General features: G+C 37.5%; 1 protein-coding gene across 1 annotated transcript in view; it reads right to left on the bottom strand.

The window, feature by feature from the left end:
- LOC126185024 (LMBR1 domain-containing protein 2 homolog) overlaps positions 1-15,505 on the bottom strand; it is a 125,476-nt gene that overhangs the window by 61,629 nt on the left and 48,342 nt on the right. Inside the window, exon 3 of the mRNA XM_049927753.1 lies at positions 9,515-9,682. Coding sequence (XP_049783710.1) covers positions 9,515-9,682 — 168 coding nt within the window. The remainder of the gene's footprint in view (positions 1-9,514; positions 9,683-15,505) is intronic.

Below are 15,505 nucleotides of genomic sequence, written 5' to 3' on the forward strand. Positions count from 1 at the left end.
GTCATGAAAAAGGATCGATTGCTACTCACCATAATGATGATATGTTGAGTTGCACACACGTACAACAAAAACTGCTACACATTGAGCTTTTGGGCATAGTTCTTCAGAAAACACACACACATTCACACAAGCAGGCACATCCCATGTACAAATGACCACTATCCCCAGCTGCTGCAGCCAGAATCCTGGCATAAAGAACTCTTTAGAAGTTATCAATGGGCCTTACGAAATAGTGGAGATATCCCACGTCAAATCTATAAACTTATTTATCCTCCAGTTTAAGAAACATTTGTGAGCTGAAGGTACATAAAGTTGACTGTATGATGAAATATTTAAGTAATGATGGTGTGTGTGTGTGTGTGTGTGTGTGTGTGTGTGTGTGTGTGTGTAAATAAGGATTAATAGTGTTTTATCATTTCTAAGTGTTTGCATGATTTTTAGTTTTATTAACTGTTCTGCTCCATTTGTGAATATTTACTGAAGAAATCTGGGCAGTAGCATTTATTGTTTCAATCATTTTATGTATTCATTTATTTTATGTATATTGCAAGGTATAAATAGCATCCTGATAAATGGGGAATGTACGGTTTCTGTGTTACGGCTGATGAAATTTTGAGTACTATTTTCATTGGTCATGTAGATTTAAATTTGTTTATTGCCGTAAAGAATAGGCAATGTTTACCATTTTACCACTGAGAACATTTTCGCTATTTTAATGAATACACTGTGTTTATTTGTAACCACTTTTCTTAAATTACAATTTAATTGTGTATGGTAATTACATGAGATGGATATTTAGATATGCTACCACTTTGAATATTCTGAAAATAAGATCCTGATCTAAAGCAATAAATCAAGTATTCAAAAAGATTTCGGGCTTGCAGCCGGTCAAAGTAAACTTCAATGCACGATATTTTGGTTGGGTAACTGCCATCCCTCTTCAGGTGAGCTGAACGAGGACTGAAGAAGACGTTCTCTGTTCCATCTTATATAGTGTGCTGATAGTACTGCCACACATGCATTGCAGTTGCGGAGACAGAAGGACCACTCCGCAAATTTTGGAGATGACGGGATTCCATGCATTATTCAATTGGTAACCACTGTCACGGTTTATTAGATTTCACACAATGCATATTTCAACGGATTCTTTGACAATGGAGTCCCAAAAAGTTCTTGCTGTGGCCAAAATCGAAGCTTTGTCATACTCCATTGAATGTCCATTAGAAATACAATGTTCTGCAACTGCAGACTTACTGGGTTGCAGGAGGTGAGTGCAATGTTGATGTTCTGTACAACACTCTTCCACTGTATGCGTTGTCTGTCCTATATAGGCCATACCTCATTGACACGGTGTTTTGTAAATTCTCACCTTCCGTAGTAACAAGTCATCCATCACTGATCCCAGCAAATCTGATATCTTAGAAGGTGGATGAAAAACCACTTTTACATGAAAATTATTAAGAATCCTCACTATCTTGAAGGAGATATTTCGAACGAAGGGAAGAAAAGCTACGGTCTTGGCTGGCGCATTCTCCTCTTTATCCACTTCACGATTCCTGGCTCTAGTAGAGAAGGCCCTTTTAATTTGCCGGGTTGAGTATCCATTGTCTCTGAACACCGTCCTTAAATATGCAAGTTCCTTAGGCAAATTCTCTGCATCCAGCACTGTATGTGCCTTGTGCACAAGGGTTTTAAGTACACTCATGGTCTAGGATGGGTGATGGTAACTTGAAGAATGCAAGTACAAATCAGTGTGAGTGGGCTTATAATAGACAGAATGTCCCACCGAGCCGTCACCCTTCCATTTAACCGAAACATCCAGGAATGGAAGGCAGCCATCTTTCTCTAGTTCCATAGTAAATCAAATATTCTCATGGATGGAGTTAAGATGATGAAAAAACTCCATTAACTTTTCTTTTCCATGGAGCCACACTATAAAAGTATCATCGACATATCTCCAAACAACAGTTGGTTTACAAACCCCTGATTCAAGTGATCACTCCTCAAAATCCTCCATAAAAAGGTTAGCCACCAGAGGAGACAGAGGGCTGCCCATGGCAACACCATCAGACTGTTCAAAATATTCCTGGTTAAACATAAAATAAGTTGAGGAAAGAGCATGCCGAAACAAAGCAGTGACGTCCAATTCAAACTGTTGACCAATTAGAATCAAGGAATCTGCAAGAGGTACTTTTGTGAAAAGAGAAACTACATCAAAACTCACCAGAAGATCTGAACTACTTAAGTGGAGAGCCCACAGTCTGTTGATAATATCAGCAGAGTTCTGTATATGATGTGAACACTTGCCAACAAATGGTTTCAATAAAGAAGCTAGATGTTTGGCTAAATGATATATGGGTGCGTCAATATTACTCACTATAGGCTGTAAAGGCAGACCTTCTTTATGCACTTTAGGGAGACCATACAGTCTCGGTGGAACGCTGCCGTGTGGTCTTAACCGCACACCGTGATTGTATGGTCTTCCTAAAGTGCATAAAGAAGGTCTGCCTTTACGGCCTATAGTGAGTAATATTGACGCACCCACATATCATTTAGCCAAACATCTAGCTTTTATATTGAGACCATTTGTTGGCTAATGTTCACATCATATACGGAACTCTGCTGATTTTATCAACAGACTGGGGGCTCTCCACTTAAGTAGTTCAGATCTTCTGGTGAGTTTTGATGTAGTTTCTCTTTTCACAAAAGTACCTGTTGTGGATTCCTTGATTCTAATTGGTCAACAGTTTGAACTGGACGTCACTGATTTGCTTCGACATGCTCTTTCCATAACTTATTTTATGTTTAACCAGGAATATTTTGAACAGTCTGATGGTGTCACCATGGGCAGCCCTCTGTCTCCTTTGGTGGCTAACTTTTTTATGGAGAATTCTGAGGAGCGAGCACTTGAATCACAGGTTGTAAACCAACTGTTTTTTGGAGATACGTTGCTGATACTTTCATAGTGTGGCACCATGGAGAAGAAAAGTTAATGGAGTTTTTTCATCATCTTAACTCCATCTATGAGAATATTTGATTTACTATGGAACTAGAGAAAGATGGCTGCCTTCCATTCCTGGATGTTTCGGTTAAATGGAAGGGTGACGGTTCGATGGGACATTCTGTCTATTGTAAGCCCACTCACACTGATTTGAACTTGCACTCTTCAAGTTGCCATCACCCATCCCAGACCATGAGTGTACTTAAAAACCCTTGTGCACAGTGTACATACGGTGCTGGACACAGAAAATTTGCCTAAGGAACTTGCACATTTAAGGACGGTGTTTAGAGTCAATGGATATTAAAATGTAGACTTTCACGGCCGAAAATGACATGTCCATTATGATTGTCCGGGCTGTTATGCCATGGCCGGTTGATGAATTTTGTATCAATTCCCAACGTTTCGTCCCCGTCAGTAGGAGACATCTTCAAGGGGGCCTGTAGCTCGATGGACGGTCCAACACACCTGCTGGCTCGCTACTGACTGTCAGACTGTGTGTGTGTGTGTGTGTGTGTGTGTGTGTGTGTGTGTGTTTTAATCTGGAAGGGAATCCCTGTTTCTGTAAATATACTTTTGAAGACTAAACAGTATAATTATTTAGTCATCTGTTATAAATGGGTAAACACAAATCTACAGGAAAAATGTGGTTTGCTGTAGAGTTCACAAATACTTTTCTATTTAAAACTGATTTTAGGTGCCATTTTCATTTACCTAGTGTTAATAAATGTTTGTTTTGTTGAACAGCATACCCAGTAAAGGTGGCAGAATACAACTGTTCATATGCATTTCACAATAACCTGATGGACTGACACCATTCAAGAATGATTTGTAGATAGTTATAAAATTAAACTGTACTGTTTGATTTATGTTTTTGCACTGATGTTTTTTACGGAAAGTGCCTTCAGTAAATCTTTATTATATGCTTCCATTTACTTCCTCTCAAAACTTGTTAACATTTTTGCTTTATTTTTAGAGTCATTTATTTTCCTTGTGGGCACCAGTATTTTTTCTTCTTTTCCTTTTGCCTTTCATTTTAGTCATAAGAAAATATGGAGGGAAAATGTGGTGGGGGTATTGTGACAATACAAGGCAAAGGCATTTTGTAAATATAACAAATAATCATGGGCCATTCTTCCACATTTTAGTAAGCTTGTGAACACACACACTCTGTGGTAGACAAATGAGTCATCACATAGATGGTGTGGGAAGGGCACAGCACAGCAAGGAGCAGGCTTATTCTGTTTCGGGTGCTCATGAGGGCAACAGGTATTGTACTTGACTAAAATGCTTTATTTAATAAGTGACTTGACCCAGCCTGCATAGTTGTGATTTGGATGAAAAGGAAATTCCACAAATTATATTAGTATAGCAAGAAAATCTCTGACACTTTAAGAAAGAGATAATTAGAATTGCACAGTAATACATAAAATAAGGGAAAGGCAACCATTCACCTATAGCAGATTAATGCGTGGAACACAGTAACACAATAGAAAACAGCATTCACACTACTTTTGAGCAGTAACTGCTTTTCTAGCAACAGTACACACATTCACACTCATAACCACACAGGCACCCAAATGTGGCCATGAGTGTGTGTGTTTGGGTATCTGCATGGTTGTGTGCTTGAATGTATGTACTGTTGCTATAAAAACAATGCTTGAAAGCTAGTGTGAATACTGCTTTCTGTTATGCACTACTGTGCTCCAGGCATTGATCCCCTACACGTTAGTGGTTCCCTTTACCTTATTTTATGTATTGATCCATCCAGCAATTTCTATTATTATTAAAATCGTATAGTCACATTCTCAGACAGCAAAATAATTCTGTCGTGTCATCTCAATGAAAGTTAAGAATGTTTAGCTGTCTGAAAGCAAAAGTGAACTTCATGAAACTGACATCACAGATTACATGGCACTGGATATAAATGAGCTTAAAAAAGCTGGTGTCTTATATGCCAGAGAAAACATGTCATTGAGTTTTTTCATTTAAGCCATTTTCTTTTGAGATACATTCTAATAACATTAGAGCTCAATTCACTTTGCTTGATAACTGTGAGACTTTTTATAAAGTAAAATTCATAAAACTACCTCATAAGCATATAAGACTACTAATTCCCTTCTACTTGGATAAGGGCATCAGGTAGATCACTAATCACTAAACTGAAACGTATTGAACTAGTAACTGCTACCTAATAAATAACTACTTTTCTTGAGAGACTTTGGAATTCATCATGTTTGAATAACTGTGCAATAATGCTGGTTCATAAGCAGGTCTGTAGCCATTTCAGTGTCTTGCCCTTAATTCCACATAACCTTAGTCTGTCCTACATGTCACACAGTGATGGGTATACTTAACACTTACAGAAACCATCAATGTTGACTCTTTTCTGTCCATTGCATCCTTAACTCTCAGAGTAGATAATAGAATCTCATCGTCTGCAGTGATTCTTCTTGTGCCTTACACAAGATTTCTTCAGTGTCAAAAACTGGAAAGGAAATTTCCATTCCCTGGGGAGGATTACCTGGCATAAGAACTGGGATTATTACAGCCTTTGTTCTTCAGACACGGAATTTCTGTTTCCCAAATTTTATTAAAAATATGGAACCATTTTGATTGATATCTTTCAAAAATGTAACAACAACATTGTTATGAAGACAAGGACTTTTCTCCATGTTTAAGGATTTTTTTGCGCATTAGAATTCAAATGATGGCAACGACAAAGCAAGAACAAAACTTGTTAAATTTTTCTATCAATCACTGTCTTTAGGCCATGTTCCCTCATCTGATTTAAGAAGGTTTTTATGCACTCTGCTCTCTGCAATTATAGCAGAACAAAATTTGAATAGTTTTATATTTTCCATTCCGTAACCTAAATTAACCAGAAACTTTAAAAACACTCTCCTTTACTTTTTGTTGCCGTTTTCTACAAACTGGCCACATTCCCTTCCCAGTCTATAAAAATTGAGAGTTTTTATGGAAGCCAATATTTTTAAACTCTAAATCTGTTTCTATCGATCTCTGGCAAGACTGTCTGTCAGCTTTTTTTTTAAATACCAACTACATTTTGTCTCTCTGATTCTGTTCTCGCATTTCTTGCTTTCTACACACATTCTAGTCATAAAGTAATCCAAGCTGTGATCACTTGCAATTTTTCTTGTTTATTATTTACCAACACACGAAAAAGTCAAATCAGAAATAGTTTTAGCTCAACTACAATGAGAAGATATGATGGAATATGATCTCGATTACATATCAGTTTTATGAAAATATGGAACTTAAGAATTCTTCAACCAGTTTCTGATTCTGCAACATTTGGCATGTCCTTCTATTATGTTTTTAATGGTTTTGGTCCTTTTGCACTGGGACAAGCAATCTGCATTTTAATGGAACACACTATGATGTTCTTCCTTGTGATCCTCTTAAAATTATCCCCAATAGTGTTTCTAAAGAAGGAATTGCTATGTATTCAGAATATTTGTCAATAGAAGCACCAATGTGAGCTCTTTTCTAGGTCATTTCACACCACCAAAGGTGCACTATGCCGAGGTCCCTGCATTTTGAAGTGAAGGTTGTGACGAATGGTATGTCCCTACTTATGAATAATGAGGCAATTTAGCAGTGTTATTTTGTAGAACCACATAAAAAATGAATAAGGAAACAAAAACAGAAAAAAGACCAGTAACTCCGCCATATGACAAAGCTGGAGAAGCCTTACACATTCATTAACTTATCTCACTCTTTATGATAGATTCCCAAGGCTGAATTGAGATCACTTTTTTCTAAAACTAGCTCAATAATTCTACAACAATCTAGATATGAAAAAATGTAGTTTATATGACAAAATAGTAGCAATGTATAATCTGAATGCCAGGTAAAATAATGTAATATATATATATATAAAAAAACAAAGATGATGTGACTTACCAAATGAAAGTGCTGGCAGGTCGACAGACACACAAACGAACACAAACATACACACAAAATTCAAGCTTTCGCAACAAACTGTTGTCTCATCAGGAAAGAGGGAAGGAGAGGGAAAGACGAAAGGATGTGGGTTTTACGGGAGAGGGTAAGGAGTCATTCCAGTCCCGGGAGCGGAAAGACTTACCTTATGGGGAAAAAAGGACGGGTATACCCTCGCGCACACACACATATCCATCCACACATATACAGACACAAGCAAACATATTATATATCCTAAAAGTTAATTTGAGGTAAAGTTCCTTCCTCAGGGAGGAATGAGGCATAGGTTGGAAAAGATTGGAAAGGAGTGACAGACCACTCAGACCCTAGGATGAGAGGAACCCACCTCTTATGAGGGGAAGAGGAGACAAAGAGTAAATACTAAGTGATGTGGATTGCACAGCATCAGATAGTTTATACATCCATAGATGGAAACCACAAGCTTTACAATTCCATTAATGTATTTTAAAGTTCTTGCTACTACTAACACCAAAACATGTACGAGATAAATAAACCTTATTAATTTTAATTCACGTTTATGCTATACATTTTTAATTGACAAAAAGCTATATTTATTTAATCCTTAATAATTTCATAAATATTTGTCTCAACTAAGTGGCCCATTGGAAAAGGACCCATCCCAACAAATTACTGAAATGACAGTATGTATCCTGGCTCCATTTGTGATCAGTTTACACAATATTGTGATTAAATCATTCTTCACAAGGTTGCATGGGAAATTTAGTTTTGCAGCACAATTCCTATGTTCCCACTTAAGTCAACGTAGGAACAATCCAAGTCCGCAGAGCATATTCACATTGTTTGGCACCTAAAAGTGGCTTGTCTTATTTAGCAATGGCTGTGGCATGGCTGTTTTAACAAATGTTTCAGCTAACATAACTAGTGATGTTGGTAACGAACATAAATCCATGAGGAGGAGGAGTCATATTTATGGAAACAAAACAGTAGAAATGCATATATGTTGCAAACTGTAGCTTAATTCAATGTTTTTATGGATACACCTCCAGATGTGCTCATTTTGTTGTCCATAGAACATCTAGGCAATACACAGTTTCTCTCCATGTGTCTGCCAAAATTTCTTTCATCACTGCCTCTAAAGCAGCCCGTACTCAGCCAGTGTTTCAAAGTTGGGGACTGGGGAACTGAACACTTCATCTGTAACATACAACAACAACAAAGGCAAAGGGTTTATGTCTAGTTAATGTGGTGCCCATGATATTGCAGTGCCTCTATTGATCCATCTGTCCAGAAAGGTTTCACCCAAGGACTGGCAAACAAATAACCTGCTGTGTGGGCAGTGCACCATCTTGATGACACATTACCCATGGTTAAAAGTCATGTAACTGAGAAATGAGATGCTAGATACAAAGCACATGCAGAAGGGTACCCATAAAAACTGCATGAGATAAGTTACCATTTGCAACAAACCACATAGCTATATCTATCATAGTTCCTTAGAAATAAATTTTTGTAATCAGAAAAAGACTTTATGCTCATTCTGTATTTCCACTACTAGAAAAAAGATTACTGCACCTAAGCTCATTGACATGAACAATGATTTAAGATGAACAGCAAAAATAAGAATTTCACAATGATGGGGCTATGGCTGCACTTGACTGTGGATGGTCTGTGAAAACGTAATGTATGGTTTTGTGGTCAGTAGTATGTTCCTTTAACATTATGCTACACCAGAAAAATAAAAAACATTAGATGCAGGTAGTTTAGTTACCTGGACATTGGACTGAACTCGGAAAAGCAGAGTAAACAATTCAGAGACACATTAAAATGACAAATGATAATTTCACTAATCTAAATAAAATGTTAACAGGAGGAAATTTATCAGCTGATAAGCAGGAAGTGCACATTACACAGACACTGCAGATTAGACATGAATGTAAAATTTTCTGTGTCTGGCATAGCAACAGAAGAAAAAAATAGTCTGCAAAATTGCAAGGGAAATGCCCAGTGCTGTGTGATGTCAATTTTCTGATAAAATACTCTTACGGAAAGTCAGCACAAAAGTTGAAATTTGATATTATATCCCTCATGAAATTTATACCTTCTGTGCATCAGAAGTTAATAGAAATCTTCTAAATGTAAAACTGGGAATGTTGATTGGGACATGTACCTAGAAACTGATGTTTTAAAATACGCACATGATTTCAGATTTTCATTATTTATACTTACTTGGTTGTGTGTGTCTTCTTTATGAAATGAAAGTAAATTTCTGCTGTCATAAGAAAGAATTTTTAGCTGATGAACCCTCAAATACCATGACTTTTATCCATTTCTGTACTAGAGATTTGAAAGATGACAAATTGTGGATCATTCAAAAATAGATAACATAGCCTCTTGTAAATTTTCAAGTAAAAGGACTGTCAAGTTTTGTACTGCTGTGCTAAAAATAATTCTGAAAGACTTGTGTGTCTGCCAAAAACAAACTTAGGATTTTTTTCTCAAAACTAACTCCAAATGGGATAGATCCTTCCTCCACTGAGCCACCCAATTGTAAAAGCATGCTTTACTCACCCATAAAAATAACGGCTTGGTCTTACTGCAATATATATTATAAGAATGACACATATGAAGAGATATGATCCATAATATATTGCATTATCAATCAAAGCTGATTTAAGTTTACCCCGGATTGTAAAGTCCCCAGCTTTTATATATGACTGCATTAAGGGCAGTACAAGCCTGAAAACAAGAAAACATTTCATAGTGTTTGCATTAAATTGGCTATTAACACAAAAGAAGGATACATGACTAAACCTGGAACATATATGCAATGAAGTAAGGAACTCTACGCTACTCAATGAAATTGCAAATATGATGTCAATAAAGGTGATAGGAGATTGGAGATTTTGATGTTAAACTACATACAGGGTGCATCCATCATGACGATGACGACGACGATGATGATGATGATGATGATGATGATGATGATACAAACTTTCAGGGATGATGGATAAGGTAAATGTATCAATTTCAGTTTGGGGACCCTGGTCTGGAAATGACCGAGTCTAAAGTTATGAGCGAAAATCATTCTGATGCCTGTGACACCAGAATACATGTACTAGTACTGTAGCATAAGCAACCTTCTGAGATGGTAGTACGGAAAAAAGTAGCAACAGTAGTAGTAGTAGTGGGAGTAACAGTAGTAATAATAGTAATAGTAATAATAATAATAAGGCTGAGGAAGTCAAGGACATGTGGCATCAGGATAAAGTTGACATCATACCAATTATACTATCAACTACAGGAATCATACCACACAATATCCACCAGTACATCAACGCAATACAGCTACATCCAGACTATATACAACTACAGAAATCTGTAATTATTGATACATGTTCAATTACCCGAAAGTTCCTAAATGCAATATAACATATACCGTACAGTTAAAAGGAAGTCACGCTTGATCAAGGTCCGCTTCACTTTCCATTTTTAACCAGACCTAAGGTCTGAGAAAGGGAAGAAGATAATAATAATAATTAGTCCTGTAAAGAGAGGCTCTAAAATGCATAACTTTAGAACTACGAGCACTTGTTCATTTTTGATACTGTGAAACATCTCTTCTACTGGAGAAGTGCCCTTAGCTCTTAAGGTATGCATTTTAAAGCTTGCTTGTTTTGGTCCATAATACCACCTCTGAAAGTTGCCCACTCTATAATCTTAACAACAACAGTACTGATACATGTGTTCCACTGTCAGAGGTATTGGAATGATTTTTGTTCATAACGTTCAGCTCTCATTTCCAAAGTAGGGTCCCTTACCTCAAAGCAATACATTTAACCTTCTCAATCATCCTTGAAAGTTTGTAACATCACAGAATCACCCTTCACAAATCTGAAAAACTCAAGTCTTAAAAGCACTCAGACCGTATGTTGGTTATGAAGAAGAGAGAAGACAAAAAATGAAGAAGAAGAAGAAGAAGAAGAAATCAGAGAGAGCAGAAGAGCAAAGATAGTACTTTGGCAGGCACTGTGTTAGCTTCAGTTCAGAGATAACAGAGGGGACAGATTGAGAAGTAAGGATGGATTAAAAGAAAGAGAGAAATGAAAAGGAGAAAGAATAATGAAGTTAAGAACTAGAAAAAAGGGCAAAAGAAAATGGGAAAAATAAAATAGAGAGAAGAAAATTATGTTAAACATAAATCAATAATTGATTTCTAATAAACTGAAAAAGAGGAAGGATTGTTAACCATGTAGGAGGCAATCTGAGGGCATATAATTGATTTCTAATAAACTGAAAAAGAGGAAGGGTTGTTAACCATGCAGGAGGCAATCTGAGGGCATATGTTTTGGAAAGGTACTCTAAGAAATTATTTTAAACTCAACATCTATATTTGGAAAAGAATGTCAATCACAACTGAGATTTCACATCAACAAAAGAAAAAAAAAATTCAAAATAATAACAATTATAGCAACAATGATTTTGGAATCAATAGGTTACATTACGTGCATGTGAAGAAGCCGTCTAATAAAGCAGTACCCCTCAGATACACATCTATTCCTTTTTCCTGATCAAGGAGGATTTTCTCTGAGAACCACAAAATCTCCACAAGTGGCAACAGCCACAAACTATAAGCAAAGTTTTTTTTCACTTCTGTTCTGAATTATAGCAGTTGGATCAGCATAACTGACTTTGTATGGGATGGATCTTCTTGTAGCCTCTGTAGACTGCTGTAGTTGAGTAGGTGTTTAAAAAACTTGTTTTGGAGTTTCATCTGTTCGCTCCAGAACAATGAGGTTTTCAGATTTGGATATGATAGCCTTAAACTTACTTGAGTAAAGCTTAAGAAATGTACATATCTGCAGCAACAGTAGTAATGTGGAAACCTCAAACAGCTCTTTTAACAAATTTCTAATGGAGGTGGTAACTTCAGGAAGGTTGTAATCAAGGTCAGGAAATAGAGATACTTAAAAGGTAGAGCAGAATGAAACAAATCCCAACAATGTCTTGGGAAGAAGTCATTATGTTGAAAGGCTTAACAAGATGAGTGTTGGTGTGAGATACTAGCCACAAACTGGGTACCTTGCGAATGCCTGCAAGATAAAGTAATGAACACAAAAAAAAAAAGAATAAAAGCGATAGAAATGTCAGGAAGAACTTCCCAGACAGTGATCAGCAGACTGTAAATCATCTGACATCAGTGTAGATGTGTGAGCCAAGATAGTGCTGTAGTGTGAGTGGAAATGCAATCTGGTAGAAGTTCAAGAGAAATATCAAGGAACTGACAGGAGTTCTAAACTGAAAATGGTTACAAATGAGCTAATAGAGACATTAATTATATAGTATGGACAAAGTTGTATGTAATGATGAGACTGTACAGTTTCATTACACACTACAGCTTTCATCTGAGATTTGTTACATACTGAGATACAGATGTAAAAAATCTCGTTAGGCAGGCAGATCTCTGGACATACTTAAGTATGTTATTAAGCCTCTTCCAACATTGCAGAAAATCTTGTATTGTGGGCTACCACAGCTGTGTAACTGTACCATGGTGAAAAAGTGACAACTTCAGCTGTATGATAAATATTTATGATCCACTAGTATCAAGGTGTTAGAGCCACATCTTCATAGATAAATATTTATTTTATACCTTGGTTCAAGCAATAACCACTAGATAATCAAACATTCTCTGTCCAATTGTAATACTTCTTTTTAACCATCCAACATGTTGGTAATCCAGTTAACTTGACTAGTTGCCTCTTCAACAGTTAAAACAATTATTACAACTGGACACAGAATGTTTGGTGATCTATTGGTTACCACTTGAACCAAGTTATGAAATAAATACGTATCCCTGAAGATGTATCTCTAATGCTATGAAACTTTGGATCATAAATAAATATTTATCATAGAGCCGAAGTGGTCTTCATCATAATGATGCTCTGCCAAAATGGAATTGGAATAACAGTATGGTACTATTATCCAATTTTGTTGCTTTGAGCATTTTCAAAATTTTCTGAGAATGTGCTGCGAGTTAAATTTACAATTTTTTTTTTTTTTTTTTTTTTTTAGAACAACATCTTCAGATCCTGTGTGTCTTAATTCTTTTGATATTTTGCAAAAGTTCTAAATCCTATGAAAGAGAACACAGCACGTTCACATCACAAATTTAATCTTCACAACAGAAAGCAGTACATCTCAATTCCATAGCCACAATAAGCACTCTGATGTTTTTTCACATACCATGCCAGTAAAAAATAAACAAAAACACTAGACATCTTACCAAAATGGCAGCTAATGAAATATTTAAGAATATCAGTAAATGCTTAAAATGACAGATTGCTATTAGCAATAATGAAAGGAGCAAGAATAGCCATTCTCATGATATAGGTGAGACACTGAGTAATCATTAAGCATATAAATAAGATGAAAATGTTACTGAGATTTTGGGCAATTGCCCCCTACAGAGCAAAATAATGAAAAACAATTTTCAATCTTGTTTGGGCATCTGTTGACCACTCAATGCCTGAATTATATGGAGCATGGTTACCTTCACATCTTAAGTTATTTGTATTCAATGTTTGTATTAATAGGAGAACTCTTCATCCATAATTAGAGTTCAGTTTAGTTCAGTCCTTTTCTGTTCTGTTCTGTTCTGTTCTGGTTGTACATTGGTTTTCATAATAAACATGCTTTCAGTGCTTAGTGTTATGCTTAATTCGTTTAATCTGCTTTTGGACTTGAACTTGATTCTGTTTGGTAGAGACGCTAGGTATTTCAAGACATCTAAATCAACACTGGCTCCAATTAGACAACATAAAACTCAGTTGCCTACATTGGCAGGAACCAGAATACAAGCAATACATTCTTCCCAAATTCAATATATTCAGGATACCATGGATTCCAAAACAGTAACAAACAAGCTGTACATCACGCATCCAATAAGTGTTTCTGGAAGTGTTTCTCAGGATCCAATGAAATGGCTGAAAGGATTTGACTGACAAGGAACCCCTTAAATGTGAGCTCGCGAAAAGCCAATGATGTTTACGGCATTCGATGCCCCAAATATTGTTTACCATGCAACCACACTATTGGCTGCTAATGGCAATGCAGTGGACAGACTGATTGATTGATTGAGGGGGGTTGTGGGACTAAACGGCGAGGTCATCAGTCCCGCAGTTCAAAAGATACCTGCATCAGAGGTGTCAACAAAAAAGAGAGGAAGCTAAAAACACACACAGTAGAAGGCATAAAAGGGAAGGTCAAATTGAAGAACTGGAAAAACAGAGGGATAAAAGAGTGATCCTTGGATGGGGGAGTGGTCATGGGCCCCAGACCCAGAAAACACAAAAAAAGGCCCCAACCACGACCTCTTGTCCCTCCTCCAGGAGGAAAGCAAAACCTTATAACTGAAAATAAAAATCACTTTCATGAAGGAAACTGAGGGCCTGTTCAGCCATTTGTGAATTGTCTGCTAATACTAAAGACAAGAAATTTGGAAGACCATACTTAGTACGAATGGCCAAAAGAAGGGGACATTCCACCAATATATATGATACCGTCAGTCTGGCTCTACAACCATATTGTGGGGGTGGCTTGTTACGCAAGGGGGGGGGGGGATAGGTGAGCCTAGTATGACCGATGCTTACATGGCATAAGACTGTGGACTTCTTTCGAGAGGAGCAGAAGGAAAAACGCCAAATTGCAGTAGTCTCCTTCATTGTGCGGAGTTTATTAGTGAGAGCAATAGCGCACCAGATGTCATCCCACTTTTGGGGAGAAAGAGATTTAATGTGAATCTGCATATTTGCACCTGGAATCATGAAAGGGAATTGGGGTGAGGGGTCAGTATCTGCATCTCTAGCCAAATGGTCAACCAGTTCATTCCCTATGATGCCCACATGACTTGAGACCCAGAGAAAGACAACTGAGCAAGCTGCATGGCAAAGGGCAAAGAGGAGCTTGTGGATAGCAGAGACCAAAGGGCAACGTGAGTAGCATTGGTCTATAGCCTGCAGACTGCTCACTGAGTCGGTACATATTAAGACACTGTGGAGGCCTGAGTAACAAAATGGAGGCCCATGTTAATGGCTAGCAGCTCTGCTGTGAACACACTACATGATCCTGGCAGTAAATGGTGTTCCTTGCCAGTAGAAGACTAAAAGCATTCCCACCCTATCTATCATTTTAGAACCATCAAGGCAGAGATGGTAGCACCCTACCTCCCCAAGGATGGAACATACAAGACGCTGGTATATCACAGGGGCGACAGAGACCTTAGGACCTAGGAATAGGTCAGCCCTAATCCGTTGTCAAGGCATCATCCAAGGGAAAGGGGGGCAGGGGGAGGGGGGGGGTTGCAGGAGGAAATACACAGGGCACATTCCAGCAGTGACTGGAGATGGAGATCCCAACAGAGGGAAGTGAGATGCATTCCAACTGGCAATCCCACTCGAGGGCCGGTATCAGGAGGGAGACATCCCTCATTTGCAAAGAGGATGAGACACGTGGGATGGTGAGGGAATATTCGAATGGCAGCTGCATAAGAAACCAGGAGGT

This window comes from Schistocerca cancellata, chromosome 4, assembly GCF_023864275.1.
Source record: "Schistocerca cancellata isolate TAMUIC-IGC-003103 chromosome 4, iqSchCanc2.1, whole genome shotgun sequence".
NCBI lineage: Eukaryota > Metazoa > Arthropoda > Insecta > Orthoptera > Acrididae > Schistocerca > Schistocerca cancellata.